At 35.4% G+C, this 19,014-nt stretch overlaps 2 protein-coding genes across 2 annotated transcripts in view; one reads left to right on the plus strand and one right to left on the minus strand.

The window, feature by feature from the left end:
- Window positions 1-1,628: 1,628 nt before the first annotated feature.
- LOC117340737 (achacin-like) lies at window positions 1,629-11,095 on the plus strand (the record flags this gene model as incomplete). The annotated part of the gene is given in 5 exon segments (XM_033902498.1): window positions 1,629-2,038; window positions 3,179-3,280; window positions 7,505-7,711; window positions 10,087-10,503; window positions 10,506-11,095. Coding segments are annotated over 5 exon segments (1,581 nt in total), but the record flags the coding sequence as incomplete, so codon positions are not given.
- Window positions 11,096-13,091: 1,996 nt separating this feature from the next.
- The window catches only part of LOC117340738, a 38,216-nt gene continuing 32,293 nt past the window's right edge, over window positions 13,092-19,014 (minus strand). The window contains exons 15-18 of the mRNA XM_033902499.1: window positions 16,445-16,792; window positions 14,846-14,998; window positions 14,470-14,533; window positions 13,092-13,646 (exon numbers count right to left, since the gene is read on the minus strand). Coding sequence (XP_033758390.1) covers window positions 13,553-13,646; window positions 14,470-14,533; window positions 14,846-14,998; window positions 16,445-16,792 — 659 coding nt within the window. The 3' untranslated portion in view covers window positions 13,092-13,552. The remainder of the gene's footprint in view (window positions 13,647-14,469; window positions 14,534-14,845; window positions 14,999-16,444; window positions 16,793-19,014) is intronic.

Consider the following 19,014-nt stretch of genomic DNA (forward strand, 5'->3'; position numbering starts at 1 on the left):
TTAAGAAAATTAGTTTTCATTATTTGTATTGTTTAGATTTTAGCCGATCAAAGCAAATTAAATTATTTCTTAAACAAGCATGAAGTTGGAGGTCCATATGCTTCTTTTCTGTCTCTTATTATCGATGATATCATTCACCATTTCGGGGTCAAAATTAAAAAAAATATTGCTTCAGTTGCATTGAAATGTACCAAAAACAATCCAAAAATGCATCTCACAAATAATTTTGTCAAAAAGGCGAATTTTGTGCTTTTCATGAAGAATAAGAAGATTTTTTTTTCTCAAAATTGCCGCGTAATTTTATTTGAACTCTTGTGTTAAAAATTATACAATCACCAGACGCATGTTTGCTATTCAGATTGGCCAAACTTTGCCACTTGTAGAGAGGGACAACTTCTTGTAAATAATATGGAGCTCTTCCAATTTTGCTCTTAAACACTTAAGCATTAATGCTCTTTTCGCCATATTTCGATTATGGGGAACCAGGCGTGCTGCAGTGTCCTGAACCATCTCACGGCATCAAATACACCAAAGAGCAATGCGTTACTGTAGTCTAATCGAGAAGTAACAAGCGAATTTACCAAGTTCTTCAAAATCCTTCCTCATCTCTAGAATGACAGATATTTGTCGATATATGGTCTATTTGTTTTGGAGGTCGCATACCCAGAGAGCGGACATTTTAATGTGTACAAACATTCTCAGTCCTTCTTCTCTATGAATAAGGTTAGCACTATGGATCCTCCATAGGTATTTTTGTTTCAGATGAAATTTAGTCTATTTCAGCCATACAATATAAGTTGTATGCTGCATATATTAAAAAAAATCCTTCGAGGCAGAGGGATGAGCTAATAAATGCTGAAATTAAGATTTTATGTTTTAAAGCTGAATTCACGCCGAATTATATAAACATCTCAAACTAAATATCAACTTGAAGCTTTAAAGCAAAAAAATCCAGGTGAAGGATGCCAACCATCTGTGCCTGGTATTAAACATTTAAATTGATCACTTCAGGAGACGTGACATGTAATATAGATCAAGTAGTATATATTTTAGTATTGTAGTACAGAACACGACCATACGGAAAACATAACAGGTGGTCAGCACACTGTATGAGTGAACTGGTACGTGTTTGTAATGGTGTCCATGAAGGCTCTACTTCTCACACTTCTTATGATGTTCCCGGAGACTTGTTCTGAACCACGTAAGTTGGCATGCCATGCTGACATTTGCTGAGAATGTATTAAGTCACAATAAGGTAAGCTCTTGGATGTATATATTAGTCAATGTGAAATTCCTAAATATAAATATAGATATTTAAAAATCAGGCAAAAATTGTTCATAATCTTTTGATAAGTCTTATTAATATTATCTTGAATTTTATGTCAAATGAGGACAAAAATCATGCAGATCATGATCTTGAGTTAGGTTGGGTTTCATTTTGAATTTCGCTCCTGTGAAGCTGATTGCAACTTGTTTCTCAATTCACGGCCTGTATCGGAAGGTTGACGAGCTGGAGCTTAAAGGATAACAATATAAAATAACACACGGTATGTACTTTAGTATCTGTTTTTTCGAATAGCACGTACAGTGATATATTTAGTCACATCATCATAATTTACTTATAATTAAACCTGATTAAATTTGTTAAAGAGGTATGTCATGACGTGGCCGTGGTAGGAGGCGGAGTTGGCGGTGCGTATACAGTATGGAAACTCCGAAAACAGCGACTTAGAGTCGGCCTCTACGAATTTTCGGACCGATTGGGTGGGCGCTATTTTACACACCACTTCTCACTAGCTCCTGATATCCCGATAGAATTAGGAGCCATGAGATTCAGTCCGGAAGATCATCCGATATTGTATCGTACCGTGAAGGAAGTTGGATTAACGACAGAGTTATTTGGGCCTGATGACTACTTGTCTGAGGAAGCATCATTTTTCCTTAGAGGACATCATCTTCGGAATAGAGACTTCAAACAAAACAATGTCCCCTACAATCTACGTCCAAATGAAAACCGAGGATTACATGAATTATACAGGTGTGTATGTCGGGGTTTTAAAAATATTTTAGATTTTTATATCCCAGCTACGAAGTTAGGGGGTATACTGGAATCAGGTTGTCTGTCCATCCGTCCGTCCGTCCGTCCTTCTGTCTGTAGACACATTTTGTCTGGCTGGACAACTCCTAAACTCCTAAACTGAAGGGCCGATTCCAATGAAAGTTCACACATATTAATGATCATGTATCGATGTGCATGCTACTTTCTTTTTCTCAAAATTATGGTTGCTATGGCAACTGATCACTATAAACATGTTTTCCGATAAGAGCCACAATTTTAAGTTTGTCCGGACAACTCCTCATTTACCGAGGGCCGATTTCAATGAAACTTCACACAAATATAAAGGACTATGTGTAGATGTGCATGTCACTTTTGTTTTCTCAAAATTATGGGTGCTATGGAAACTGGTCACTATAAACAGGTTTTCTGATAAGAACCATAACTTCAAGTTTGTCTGGACAGCTCCTCCTAAACCGACGGGCAAATTTCAATGAAACTTCACTCAAATTTCTCAAAATTATGGTTGCTATGGCAACTGATCACTATATTACTGGGTATGTTAGTTAGCCTCTAATTAAGAGTTCCAATTCACCATTTATTGGTGCAGATTGCAGGGGTATTAGTCAGCTATCCTGGTGACAGTTCTAGTTTTCAATACTTATTATTTTACTCGACTCTTTGATGATGTGTTTGTTCATGGTGGAAGTTTCTCGAATATTTTCATTATTACGAAATACGTTATGATGATTATTGTGGTCATATCACAGACGGGTTTTGCGTCAGTATCGTTAAAACAAGGGTACCCTGCGCCATTTCCTGATCCAAATCAGTAGCGTGTGTGCCCACCCAATCATCAGTCGCTGCTCTTTTTTTATACATCAAATGACCTGCCCTTGATGAAGGTATCATTATATGACCGACCCTGGTTGTTGGTACCAGTAAATGACCGACCCTGGATGTCGGTACCAGTAAATGACCGACCCTGGATGTTGGTATCATTATATGACCGACCCTGGATGATTTTACCATTTTGTGACCGACCCTGGATGTTGGTACCAGTTTTTGACCCACTCCGTACCGGGATTCAATGTATGTACATTAATATTTTTACCCTTTTAGATATCTGACACAGAGGACCAACTTCAGTGGGGACTTTTCATCGCTTAACAAGGAACTACGCTATATGATTTCAGACGACAGAGTGAAGCTTGGGGACCAAACGTAAGTCGAGAGTTTGTTTATAACACAGTTTTTCATTGGCTAGCTTATTAGTCCCCTAAAGTTAAATCACGGAGGACTATAAGTGATCAACCAACCAATTGTTTTCCCAAAGACTTTAGTGTTAACGTTTTGGATTATTTCATTCAAATTCTTGAATTCAATATGACGATTATGGTTTATAACAAAAGTTTAGGGTCTGATATAACACCTAATTAAAAAAAAAGTTGAGTCCTTCAGCTGTTTACCTGTTTACTATTATTACGTGAACTTTTGGGAAAAAAACCAATCGGACTTACGAAATTTATATCAACATTTCTTATTGATAGTTACCTATCAGGCTACATATCTATTTTCTCACTTCATAACATACTGGCCAATCAGTGGCTGCCAGACATTTTATCCTTGGCTCAACTTTCTATACAGGGGCTGTTTCAAAAATATATTTTTTCAATTGGTTGGTTGTTCCCTATAAGCTTCCTCTTCGTCCGTATATGTACGTAACACTGACGTTTGTCAACGTCCAAGCGGCTTAATTTAGGGGGTTTTATCAAGCATAACCCAATGATATAGGACAATAATATCTCGGACAAGTTTGAGATTGAAGGGGGTTAAGGTCAAGGTCAAGGTCACGGTGACTATTTTTAGCAGGGACCGGAAGGGGGACATGCAATGCTTCAGCTATACCAAGTATACTTGTTCCATCTATTCATAGATCACTTCTCTCTCGAAAGACTTTTATAAACAAAACGTGTTTCGCCGATCTGTTAAACATAATCTGCTATACCCTTTTACATGGAGACTTTGGCACGAATTCCTAATCCATAGTCCATATATGTAATATATGTACAAAGGGTATCCCCAGAAAAGACAACCGAATTGTTTTTCTATTATTATTTTTTGTTTTTTACAAGCTAACCGGTAATAAGTATTTATATATTAAAGTATTTAAAAGGTAAAACTTATAGTAATCCAGACGATTCTGCCGTTGATACGTTTATTATGAGGTGTTTACAAAAGGATACGATAGTAATGTGGCCCTGTGGTCAGGGTCAGCTGAGGGAGTCAGATCAGACCTGCAGACCAGTCAATTTTAATAAACAAATATGCACTGTACATGAGAAGTACAAATATTCTTAATAGAAAAATCCCGCGGATAAGTAATTAGATCGATTATGGTTGAGAAGATGAATTATTTAATATGAACTGAAAAAACGAAAGTAGGTCTAGCCCAACTAGGTGAAGCAAATACTGCTATTTTCGCAATTACTGTTCATTTCACTTGATACGATAGCTATGAACAAAATCAGTGTTACCTTCCGTTGTATTTTAGCACATTGGTTTCTCAAAAAAATGCGAAAATAATCCGTTCAAGATCTTCTGTTTTTATTATCGTCATGTTTTCCGGGTCACGTTCTAATAGCATGTAAACTTTCGATTACGTCATCTAATTCATTTCCCGCGAATTTATTGGGAAATCTTAATCACCACTCACAATGAAATGAAGTGAAGGAAATTAAAAATTGTCTGAATAAAAATATTGTGATCAGTATTGAGTGCAACATTAAAGTTCCATCGTAAATAATTGCTACGATTCGCTAACCCAAAGCATAAGTAATTTAAGTTAAATTATTTTAAAATTCATATTTCTTTTCTATTATAATCTTAAAATTTGCATCACAAGATCGTTTAGAAGCTTGGCAATGCTGACTCTTTCAAACGCACAGATGCTTTGATTTGAACAAAGATGGCGACAAGAAGCTGTGAGGCGGTTTGGATTGGAATTAAATTGCGAATATTTAGGCAAGTAAACATCGTACAATGTTCCCGTGTGGTCAGATCATCTAATTTTGTCATTTTGTCATTTGTTGTTTAGTCGCTACGGTCATTAACATAAAAATTCGGATTATATAAATACTTATTTAATTATTTTACGTGTCGTGCCTTCCGCATGGTATCAAGTATCATCCAATTTTTGACGAGTGTTCCTATGGAGAAGCTGATCATTATTGTATCAAATTCGAGAAATTAGTCAAGGCGGTGTGCGATAGCTATCGTGGTTGATCTATATTTAGGAAATGATAACGAAATATGAAAAAACTATCCGGAACAGTTTTGATGAAACGATGATACCGTATATATACATCGTGTCCGTAAAATCCTACATAAACTTATCTCAGCTAATCCGTCTTGAAAATAAAATAAATGTTTTTTTTTTCAACTGGGGTTCCCGTCCTTGATCTTATATATTGTACCTCGAGTTGTCGCTTGTCGGAAGTCACGCTGATAAGCCATACCATATACTCCCTTGAATCAGATATGCTTGACGTATGAACACAATTGACACGACAAAACTATTCAATACATTCATTGTTGTGTTGCTGAATAAATAAATACGTAATATAAAACACTACATTCGTTGATTCTGCGATCATTCTGTAACCCGCGTGTTATAGTCTATTTCAAATAATATACCTGTAAGAAAGAAGCTGAATGAAAAGTATTGATAAGTCTAACAAAATCTATCGCATTTCTTTGTTTTCCAAAACGCCCCCCTCCCCGAACCCGTCCTTTACAGGTAACACTGATATATTAGACCGTCGGACGTTGAATCTAATTGCAGCACTTATTTCATTTTCTAAAATAGAATCCAAGTTAGATAACCTGACATATATAATCCAATAAGAGGTATTAAAGACAGGTTGTAAATACAAGTATTCAAAACACGTCTGGATGTTTTAACATTAATCAATCAAATCTTTCGTTTTCATCAACCACGATAACCATTGAAGACACTTCGTTCGACCGTGCATCGTTCGTTTATTGTATTGCAGACTTCGTGCGCATATCGCGCATCGTTGATCCCACATCAGTATCAGATGATTAAGCCAATACATTATCGTAACCCTATGAAACTAAAAGATAATTGACATCAACGCTTATAATTAATTTTTGAAAATTATTTTTCTAATTTAAAACATGTTTTATGTACAATTTTACTGCTTATATATGGGATTATTTTTCTCAAATCAATACGCAACGTCAATTGTCGTATTGTGACGTCACATTTTTCGCGACATTCTCGTTCCATATAGTGGCATGAAAAAAAGTCTCAACCAATCAGAAAGCCATTTTGCGTACAAACAATGGAAAATTAATTATAATGGTTTAACGTAATAACGACAGTAATGGTCTGTGTACAAGATGTATGCGTGTGACAAATGTTTCGTGTATCTAGACATTCCAAGTGTTTAACTTTATGCAAAGGTGGAAAAAATAATCTTTTTAAAAAAATAAACAAACTATTTTGTTAACTCCGCTTTCACATGTTTTATCAGAAATTTTGAACTACTTTTAAATCATGGTCTGGGTAAATTCACATCCAGGGAAATATACTTTAATACATTAATAATGTCAATAGCAAAAACTAAAAAATTCATAAGCGACATATTACACAATACTTCTCATGAAAATATAATATTTTTCGCATAGGGAATCAAATTTATATCAAAAGAATATATGAATAAGCAATTTAGCACCAATTTTGAATAAAAATCAATTTGTGGTCAGCCAAATTGGCAAATATTGTGATTAATGTTTGTGAAAAATAATAAAGTATCTTTCATTAACATAAACTTGATATATCTTAAAAAAGATGGAAACAAGGGGTCTCCCTGACCCATACCTACACGTATGACAAAAAAGTGAGATACTGACCCATTAAAATAACTTTGAGAATAAAAAGTATGAACACAGGGCAAATTTGTTCCTAATAAACTGGTTTAGGTTTTGGTTTATGGTTTAAACCTGGTTTTCAAACCAGTTTGTAAACTAAAACTGGTTTGCTCTTGAGAAACTAATGCAAAATTCTAGTTTTCGATATGGTGAGAGTGTTGATTGCTTCAATTCTAACTGATACTTTGGAAAACCTGTATGATGACAGAGAAAATGGTGTTGTTGGACGTAAAAAGAACGCTGGCAGTATTTGAAGCGTTTATACCTCCCGAACGCACAAAATATCCCCGAATCCCATATTAGGTTGAAGATATACTTCCACATTACAATGACAGGGAAACGCATTCATGAAATATTTTAAATATTGAAAGAAATCGGTGTATGTGTGTTGAGTTTGAAACCATATCTTTAAATGAAAGAAATAGTATTGGTTGTTTAAAACGCTTTCTTTGATGTCAGTTATTAATTCTATGCAATTTGATTTACCTACAGAATCGCAGAATTTTTCAAGAAATATTTGAGTGATGAGGCGGTGGAAGTGATAAATAACGTTTTAAAGTTCAACTTGTACAACGTGTCGGCCTCCACTGTAATGCGGTTTTTAACGGATAAAACCACTCTCCATGATTCCTTGACGATACCGGGAGGTATGCAACAACTTCCGGAACAGTTGGTGACGCAGTTCCTTTCCTCTAGCATGTGAGTGTGCAATATAAGGTTCCGAAAATTTGGACATATCCTTACATCGTCTTATCATTCTGGTCTTGTTTGGTAACCCAATGTTGCCCTCGCGCTAAATTGATCAGAAATTGAAACAGCTAGGACCATGAATCGTCTTTTGCTTAAACGTTGACACCTTCATTACTTCTGATATTTATCTTGCCTTTAAAAGAGAGAAGATTAGTCATGGCAGCGATGGATCCATGTTCAAAGTTTTCACCATGTCTTATTCATTCAACCAAAGGAAATCGTATATTTGATAAAGAGATGACGACGTTGGCAAAAAAAAAAAAAAAAAAATGAAAAAAAAAAAAAAAACAACCCAAAAAACGAAACAAACGACAGTCATGCGAATCGTTTTCATGACCCGGACATAATAACGTAAGGAGGCGAAACGGATTATTGTTTTGGTTTTTCTTGTGATGGCGCGAAACTGGTGTCAACTATAAAGTGCTACATCACTAAAGCATACAACCAACCCTGCAAGTAGGGCGTAAGAATTGTACCTAAGACGACTAAATTTGGGATCTTATCTTTTCTATTCTTTCTGAACAACTTTCTTCTTCCTAATGTCTCCCTTGACAATGCCTCACTTTTGGCCTTTAGTTGAGCGTTCGCCCCTGTGATGAAGGCTTTGGGTGTTCTGTCTCCTTGACAGACATACCAGAGTCTTTAAAAATTATAGTTGCTGCTCCTGCTTAGCGCTCAGCATATTGGGAGTGGGACGACTGGTTGACCCGTTGTCAGTATAATGTGACCGGGTGGGGTGTGCTGCCTGGGTGTCTTCGGCAGTATGCTTCAGTGAGGTAGCACTACATATCGGCATTTCACAAGGAGACTTAACACGAACATACCGCAGCCTCCCAAAACACACACACGCATGCTTGTCGCACGCACGGAAGGCCGTCCTTAAATTACCTTAGCTGTTAATAGGACGTTAAACAAAATACACCAAACCTTAAACATCCAGCAGGAGACACAACCCGGTCACATTACATGACAATTAACTGTTGGAACTCAAAAGTGATGCAGGCGACACTAATGACAATACGTCGTCTTCTGTACAGATACTGGATGTCTGATGATCAGTTTCTGATAGCGTATGTGTACAGGTTGTATAATATAATGCGTATGCTGGAGTGGGTTTCATGGACTATTCTGAAGATAGCTTTTGAAAGCAAACCACTTTTAATCCCCACGTCTTTATGCCTTTACATCGTAACCGGTAAATGTCTCATATACACTGCGATTTTGAGGTGTGTCGATAAAAGCATTTGGTAAAGCGCATCCACAAAATGACGACATTATAATACGAGACTTGTTTTAGTAAATAATAGTGAAGAGATGTAGTACCTCTGATCAAATTTGACACTTTGTTTCATAATGTGAAATGTATCACCATCCCAGGTAATGTTACAGTAGTCCTTGTTTTTAATTATATTTCAGGATATTGTTTTTTATCAAGATTTACTCAGATATTTAGATTATAGTAATATTTAAGTACATTATTGATATTACGAGGAAACACTTTTGAAAAAAACCCAATGCATATATATTTTTTAAGACAAACGTCTATGACAATAGCCATATCACCACGTAAAGTAGATTAATATTTTACTAGGCTTGGACATATCTGAGCATTGGAGCATGTGTTGATTAAGTTTATTCAGGAAAACGACATTTAAGCACTCTTCAGGCACAACATTGTGCTGGGGACAGTTGTTTACAAACAACAAGCTGAGATGTTAAACATGAGTGTGGTTTTCATTTCAACAAATTTTATTGACATTTGATGGTACATTTTTGTCAAAAGGATCAAATAACAGGCCGAGCCTATATAAATTCTCTCCTATGAGTGTAGTTTCCGGGCTGTCGTTAAATTCCTTCAACTTAAAATCATCACTAACTTTTGTTTAAAATGAAGACTACACTGGCATACATGTCATTTTTAACACTGTTATAGGTCTAACCCTATTCTGTGCAAGCATGTAACACGGTTAACATAATGACGTAATTGATCTATATTAAGGCATTGCAATGTTCGCCGTTTTAGGATAAAACAATAGTGTATACAGTGTATCTATAGCATATCCTTGACAATGTATACAGTGTTTCTTTATCTGTATCATTGGACTGAACAAGAATACAGTGAATATGCATGAAAGTACTAAAAAAATATACTTAGTATCTCTGTCATAATACTGGAAAGGTATAGATAGTATCTGTGTCATAATACTGGAAAGGTATCTAATTTTTCCTGTATAAGCGTACCAAAACAATATTCGATCTGAATATCACTATTTCGTAGCCGAAAAAGAATATCTATTTAGTTCTTTATATATGTATATTTACAGGGAACACAGCCTCCATTTGAATCACCAGCTGGTCAGTATCCTCAGAGAGGCCGGAGGAAGTTATAAACTAGGATTTCTGAAGACTGTCACAGTAAATGGTAAAACACATCCGACTAACGAGTCTATTACTGTGTGTAGTCGCCGGATAGTACTGGCTATTCCAACACCAGCCTTGCTTAAGGTCAACTGGGATGTTTTACAAAGGCCACATATTCTATCAAATTTGAACACAGTGAACTATCATGTTGGTACAAAGTTTTATTTGCTGTACGATTTCCCTTGGTGGACAAACTTCTTTGGTAAATCCCACCCATACTCTAGAAGTGCTTTTCTTCCAAAATGCCAAAATTATTCGTTCAACATTGTAGAGACTGTTATCAGAAGTTTAATGAAGGATTTCGTCGAAATATGATCTCAGACTTTCCTCTTGATATGACTTTTAATTTTGGCGTTTCCATGGAGACCGGCAAGGCTGTTTTGTTGGCAGCATATTCGGTACATGATATTTGGACGGAATTACAGAAACAAGGACAGCCGATAACTCAAGGTCATCACAGCGTGTCCACCAAAGTAGTGCGCCACGCCCACGGATATCTCACAAAGCTGTACAATGTCCCTGTTAATGAAATTCCCGCTCCAAGGGACGGTTTCATATCTCACTGGGACGAATACCCATATGGAACGGCCTTCAGTACTTCGAAAACAAATGTAGACAAGGAAATTGTTTGGAAGACAGTTCGGAAACCCTCAGAGATCGACGACGTTTTTATCGTATCTGGGACTTACTACTCTAAACGGATGTCTGATGCCTTTTCCGAATATTGCCTTGAAGCTGTCGAAGATATACTGGACAGTTATTTCTGAAGAAATCAGCTTGCTCTACTGGATTTTATGTAACTGCCGAACAGTTCAACTCGTCAAATATCTCAGCAACTATATGCATCGTGCTAAATTGTCGGGTTTCTATAAATGTGAAATAGACTTTTAAATAAACTTTTCTCAAATACTAGACAATTCGATTGACACAATATATAAGCTTGCGTCTTGGTGACTGATCACCAAGAATGTTTTCGTTCATTTACCTTCAAAACTTCGCTGTATTATCTGTATAAGCTGTGTCCTGAAAAAGCCTATGCGTACAAATATCGTGTTCAACAAAACCCTAGACACTTATTCTCTTCAGGCAAGAGTAGCGATGGGAGTCAAAAAACGGTGACAGCTAAATCAAGGAATCATAGATAGAGGACAATTAACTAAATCAACACCAACAAAATGCAAAACAATATAGAGGTGTATAAAAGTACATTTTTGTCAATTGTCGGAAATGCTGACATCAACAGTAGGCTGGTGAGGATAGAAAGACTACTTACAAAACAGGTGACAAAAGATGAATTTTAATCTTTAAAAAAATCCTAATTCCCGAGGATAGGATCATTGCAAAGATATCTCAGGTGGCTAATAAATTTGTAGTCACAAAGAAGACAAAGAGATTATGAGTAAGAGAAGACATACATTTCCCGAAGGCCTTAATACATGAAAACAAAAAACTTAAACCATGCAAAGTCTTCGATACAAAACCCAGACAATTTAAAAAGAGACAAATTGAAATGTAATCTTAACATTTAGTTATTAAGTTGAAGTTTTGGGTCACAGTAACTCTGGGATATAAGAAATAACGTAAAATTGTAGCATGAAACCTCTATAATAAAAGTGACTATGCACGAATTCAGACAGCAACCCTTTCAATGATTTAAAAAAAAAAATTATTTTGTGCTTTAATGTTAAAAAAAAAGAAAGAAAAACACCTGAAGAAATCAAGTTTTGGGTATCTTGTTTTTACTGTTTACTTTATGGTTTGCATAGTTTTTATATCAAATACATTTTCTCATCATTCTAATTGAGGCACTAAAATGTCCAAAATACCGTTTAGAGGGAAATTTTAGCGGGCTTTATTTTGGCGATTTGGCGGGTCCGTATATGGATCGCCAAAATTTAACCCGTGAAATTTTAAAACCGCTAATTATAAAGACGCGAAAATTTCACTTTCAGCAAGTTCCCGTTCCGACCATCATTTGACATCTCCTGTTGCTCTGATAACTCCCGAGAGTAACGAGTGGTGCGTATTGTTGGTTGTTGCCTGGCAACTGTCGGCCCAAATGTCGATAGGGACATACACGAATAGCTAGTCAACAACTACTCAAGATACATGTATAGCCATACAAGTATGACATATAATGCATTGAATTTCACGAGCAAATATAAGTAGACAAGGCCGGTTTCATTTATTATAGGTTTGTCCACCTATCCAATCAGTCATGAGTATATAATTCGATACCTTACCTGTTGTAATAAGTCCCTGACTTACCTGTGTTACCTATATGTACATCTAAATTGACTCATCTGATATATCATATACAGAAACTGGTCGTTTTGGTTTGAAACTATTTTTTAGTGTTAGTTGTCTTGAACGTAGAGGAAATATGAGTATTCTGCGTTATTTGACCAAGAAAGACCCTGTGCCGTTGGACACTGACGATGATCTAACCGATTTATTAGGGAAAGAAACTCTGAAGGAATTGAATTCTATAGCAAAAGATAAAACAGAATCTCCAGCATCTGGGAAAACGAGGAGCGCTTATGTAATATATTCGCCAAAAGATCGGGCGGATATAGGGAAATATTGTGCGATGAACGGACCGTCGTCCACTGTAAAAAAAAACCAGTTGAGTTTCCTTCTTTAAATGAGAGCTTTGTTTGTTTTTGTTTGTTTTTGTTTAACGTCCTATTAACAGCCAGGGTCATTTAAGGACGTGCCAGGTTTTGGAGGTGGAGGAAAGCCGGAGTACCCGGAGAAAAACCACCGGCCTACGGTCAGTACCTGGCAACTGCCCCACGTAGGTTTCGAACTCGTAACCCAGAGGTGGAGGGCTAGTGTTAAAGTGTCGGGACATGAGACAATGAGAGCACTGTGCGTGGCATGAAAATGAAAAAAAAAATACTGTCATTTACACCTTTATTGTTTAAAGATGTATTGCATATCATCATAATACTTATACATGTCTCACAAATTTTGAAAGACTGAAATAAGGTTACAGGAATTTTCGTTAAAACAATACAAACCACTCGTACTAAAATGTAATTAAAAACTTTCATTAATTAAATCTTTCAAAAATAGATTACGGGATATGAATAACTGCCCCTAGGCATTGTTCGACAATATCTAATGTCAGACAAGCACTGTCTCGGAAATTTTTGGAACGATTATGTACAAATTAATTTTAAAATGGTACATTTATCCTTTTGGCAAATAGTTATACTGTTTGAAGTTTGTAGAGTTTGAAAGTTTATTTTTCAGTTTTAGTCTATTTTTAATGAATATTTTTTAAAGATAGTATACATATTAATGTATGGCAAATTGAATTTAACGTTGCTATTGATTGTATAAAGTACAGGAGCGGATAAGTTTTCAATCACTTTTCATGGCCGATCCATTCGCCAAAGATGTGCCGGTAGGGGGCGCTGATGATCCAACACAATTTAAGTCGAGCGGAATATCCAAGCTGAAAATATAACATAATGATATATATTATATCGAACTCTAAGTTAGTACTTAAATCAAAGTTAAGGATACTGATGATACAACAATTGTATTTTGTCTAATCTTAGATAAGGAATATTAAAATATTAAAAAAGATATAGAGGATATCTAACAGTGTCTTCAGTAATACCAAATATTTTTCACGAGTGGGGCTAATATTTTGATATTTTTCACGAGTGCGCAGACACTGTTAGATATTCTGTTTATTACATTTTTTATCAACGAAAAACCTACCCCGTATGCTAACTAGGCCTACAGCGAAAGTTTGCATACAAAAAAAGTAGTTCTCCCTGTCCAGGTGCTGACATATATGTCGGGCTTTCTGATTGGTCAATTATTTTGGTATTTTTTTATCATTAATTTGATTGGTCAAATCAGCAAAAGTGATATTTTTTACTAGTGAAAAATATCACTTTTATAGAATGAATAATTTTTGATATTTCACTGGTAAAAATGTAATAAACCTGTGTAATCAATGACTTGTGTGAAAATAAAGATGTTGAAACGGGTCATTTTTGTGAACAGGAAAAACATTGGAATATTGATTTCACTGCGGGACTAGATCAAATGGAATGTGTTTATCAAAAGTAAGAGTGTTCAATTTCATCGGCGACATCTGCCATGTTCATCTAGGACAAAACCAGGCTGCATAACATCTTGGAAGTAAAATCGTAGGTATTGACAACAAAACAAAAAAGTTATGAAACTGGAAGTCACTCATGTGAGTCAATGTATCTTTCACGAACCGAGTGGTATACAGGAAATAATGTACTGTTCTTCCTTACCCAGAATCGTGTGGTTCCACTTTTGGTCCATAGGACTTTCGTTTACATAATAAAGCCCGAGCACCTGAAATACAAGTTTAAATAAAATATTAGTCCATATGATACATAGCCTTAGTGATTTATCGAACAAATTCAGATAATAAGCCTACTGATAGTATGATTTAAAAAAAAAAACTTTGTTGTGATGAAAAAAATAAATAAATAAAAAATAAATAGATAAAAAAAGATAAAAAATATTTCATATATACATTGTATATGTTTTTCACATCAATAGATATGTATAATGACGGTCGACAGACTCCTGAAAATATTAACCAATAAGGACGGAAGAGCTATTCGTGTATATTTGTTTGTAGCTGACTTTCTACTTAATTACCTGGAAATTTCCATAGACCAATCAGTGCAATAACGACAGCCAGAAGGAGCAATGGAGCAATGATGGACGCAACGATCACTGCTGACGTCATACCATCCGACAGAATAGGGGAAACTGGTGTGGTTAGTACAGAACAATCTCCGTCACAGGGTACTACGTAATACACAAAAGTGAGTGACGTCACAATATGTTACAACGGATAATGAACATCGAGTACACAAAAACAGGTAGCGTCATATATAGGGATTGGATTAAACTTTAATGTTAACCGTGCTTTTATGGAACAATTTCTCTAGGAATACAATAATTTTTTAGTCGGTTTCGCGTGCATGCGCGCTTTTATAGGCACATATCACCAGTCTCGTATCTAAGCAGACTTAATCTAAAATGTCTGCCACTTCCTTGGAAACGGTGACCGGAAGTAGCTATTTATCACAAGGAACCTCTCTAAACCATTTCAAAAATGATCTTTTTTATTTCAAAGCTAAAAACTTTTTAACTTGCGTTGTCACCTTTAAGTAAACTTTAAGTAAACAAGTTACCATGATGATGCCGCCATTAATCCAGTTAATATATACCACAAATGTTAAGCAGCACGAAATCTGATCTCGGCAAAAGTTGAAAAATAAAATCATTATTATAAATAATCTTTTGGGTATGAAAGAAGTCTGATAAATAATCTGTTTAAAACAACAATTCTTTGAATGATTTACTATAGATCATTTATTACTAGGACTAAGATCAACTGAAAGTACGACCTCTCTTTAATGATATTCCAGTGTCGTTACAACCAAATTAAACAAAAGACACAAATATGAATAGCAAGTAACACCGGAATTTATTAAAAGATACCAAATAATCATAAAATAGAGAACAAAATAAGATGCTGACTCATACAACTACTAAATCATAAAAACTGCAATGCTGTTTCCTTCTTCTAAGACATGTCACTGGGTCAAAAGAGTGGAACAAACAAAATCTTGTTTTTTGGTTTTTTTTTTTGCTATTGTTAAGATTATACAGAGCAGACAACGAGATACACGGGCGTTATTTAACATTATTTTATTTTAAAATACATACAAAAATAACCTTCGATAACCTTTTTTGTAATTTTAAGTAATAACGTCAGCATCTTTAACTAAATTCAGAAGTGTGGACCAGGGATATGCTGGAAAGAAATGAAAAGTCAGAACGTTAACATATATAGATCAACTATATCTAAGCTCGAACGTCATATTTTATATTTTGGATAAATTCTGATAAAAATAGACAGAACCGGGTATATAAATGGCCAATTAGGATCAGTACTGCGTGGATAATAAACCTGTAAAAGAGAATACACATTTTTGATAATTAAAATGTCCTTGGATTTTAATACAAATATATAGTTTCGGCCAGCACGACATGCTGGTATTTATCATTCGAAAGACAAAATTATTATTGAATGTAACAACGCATGCTACATACGTCATATAAACATTTTTGTATACAGATGAATTGATGTAGCGCAAACGTTTAGATGATCAGGAATAAGAGTATTATTATGGTGTGTAGAAACAGCAAGCTATGCGATAGTATCAAATGTAGTTTCATTCTTACTTGCGACAATGGTAAAAGTTGCGTTGAAGTAGGTGTCGACGTGCGTCTGTCCGACCATACAGTTGAACCTCGTCTCTATGTCGGCCGACGTTACTGTCCATGGAAGGCGACTAATGCGTCGGAGCTGACAGGAACCAGAAGCAGTCGGTTCTGACTGGTCAGTTGCGTTATGAAGCGTATAATCTGTGTCATTAGCGCGCTTGTATCTCCAATAAAGGTTTGCTGGGGGATCCCCCACGGTGCTGTTACATAGAAGGCATACTGTCTGACCAACGAGAAATCTCCCCTCATCAGTCACAGCTGTACTACCTGTCCGTCCCTCAATGGGCTCTATTCTGTCAGGTAACACTAAACAAAACAAGAAGAAAACTAGATTTGATCAAGATCAAAACACGGGATTTCCAACAAGAAAATGATCGCTGATATGTTCTCATTCTGAGGAACGCTTTTGTACGTTTTACCTACGATCTCTCTTCGTTTTCTCTTCGTTTTCTCTTTGCTTCCCTTTTTTAATCGATCAGTTGAGTTTCAACCGTGTCTGTGACCTTTAACTTCGAAGTTCAAGGTCAAATGTTTGCATACCTTTTATAGCCAGTCATTCATGCTATAGAAGTGCCAATCATCAAGTCTGTAGATGTCAGAGTATTAGAAGAAAAATATTCCAAGTGTAATTGTAGGATAATATTTAATTTTGGCAGTGAAATGTTTTAACGTGTTTTTTTTCTGAGATATATCTGATGAGTTGACATTCTAATGTTGCAAACATGTGCGAAAGACCGTTTTCTTTTATATATGATGAAAATAAACCGTTTGAAAGAGAATTTGAAATTTTCAATTTTTGATCATTTGACCTCCGTGACCTTGAAAGAAGGTCAAAGTCAATGAAAAGCAATCACGTTTGTAGCCCTCCGTACAAGCTTTCACTGTGCCAAATATAAAATCTGTATGTGTAAAGATATAGGAGAAGTGAGGAATTAAGTGCATTTTTGGGACAAATTTGAATTTTGGCGGGAAAACAAAAAAAATTTCAAAGTGCTATTTCTACGTCATTTTTTATCGCACGATCATAAAACTTGCACAGTTCGTCCTAATTAATCATGCACTTTGCAATGCAATCAAAAAATTAACTCATTTTGAATTTTGAATTTTTGACTTTGATTTGACCTCGCGCTTAGACCTTGACCTTGACATAATTTCTGATAACATAACGCAGAGAAAAGTGAGCCCCGCTAATGAACTACAAGATGCATTGATTGTTTAAGGAAAAAAACGAACGAACAAAGAACTTGATTCAAAAGAACTTTTGTTTAATTTAATTATTTTGATAATTTGACCTTGAATGAAGTTCGAGGTCATTGAAAACTAACTTCTTTTGTAGCCACTTTTACGTTCTATGGTTGTGCCAAATATCAAGTTTGTATGTGTTTAAATGAAGGAGCTGAAATAAATTTAGTCATTTTTGCTCGATTTTTGAATTTTGGCGGGGAAAACTTTGAAATTTTCAAAGTGCTATTTCTACGTCATTTTTTATCCCACGATCATAAAAACTTGCACAGTTCGTCCTAATTAATCATGCACTTTGCAATGCAATTAAAAAATTAACTCATTTTGAATTTTGAATTTTTGACTTTGATTTGACCTCGCGCTTAGACCTTGACCTTGACATATTTTCTGATAACATAACGCAGAGAAAAGTGAGCCCCGCTAATGAACTACAAGATGCATTTATTGTTTAAGGAAAAAAACGAACGAACAAAGAACTTGATTCAAAAGAACTTTTGTTTAATTTAATTATTTTGATAATTTGACCTTGAATGAAGTTCAAGGTCATTGAAAAATAACTTCTTTTGTAGCCACTTTTACGTTCTATGGTTGTGCCAAATATCAAGTCTGTATGTGTTTAAATGAAGGAGCTGAAATAAATTTAGTCATTTTTGCTCGATTTTTGAATTTTGGCGGGAAAACTTTGAAATTTTCAAAGTGCCATATCTCCGTCATTTTTTATTCGATCACCAAATTTTTTTCACATTCCAACTCAGTGCTCAATGCTTTTTCATGGTACACTTAACTCGATTAGAGAATTTTATTTTTGACATTACTTTCAACCCATAGCGAGGTCATGACCTTGACACATTTTCTGATAACATGGCATGGGAAAAAGTTAGCCCCGACAACGATCTGCATGACACACGGAGCGAGCATGACATAGAATGATCGTGTATGAAGTTATGGTCGTTCAAAGAAAAATCTGTGTTTTGACCTGTGACCTTGACCTTTGAACTTATGATCACCAAAATGTCAGACAAATCACCAGTTCGGTTGTTCGATATCACGTACTGTAATACAAACGTTTTATCTGTTTGCGTTTTTGCTAGAAAGTGTTCACAGCAAGTGTTAAGAATAATAAGAATAATAAGAAAAAACATAACAATAACAATAGTGATTTCCATCCGAAATGGAAATCCCTAAATAAATATAAGTTTACGATAACATTATGAGGCCTACAAAGGCAGTATTATTCAAATGGTCATTTTAAAATCTTTTTGTTATCAGTTCGACGTATATTGTGT

Source organism: Pecten maximus, chromosome 13, assembly GCF_902652985.1.
Source record: "Pecten maximus chromosome 13, xPecMax1.1, whole genome shotgun sequence".
Lineage (NCBI taxonomy): Eukaryota > Metazoa > Mollusca > Bivalvia > Pectinida > Pectinidae > Pecten > Pecten maximus.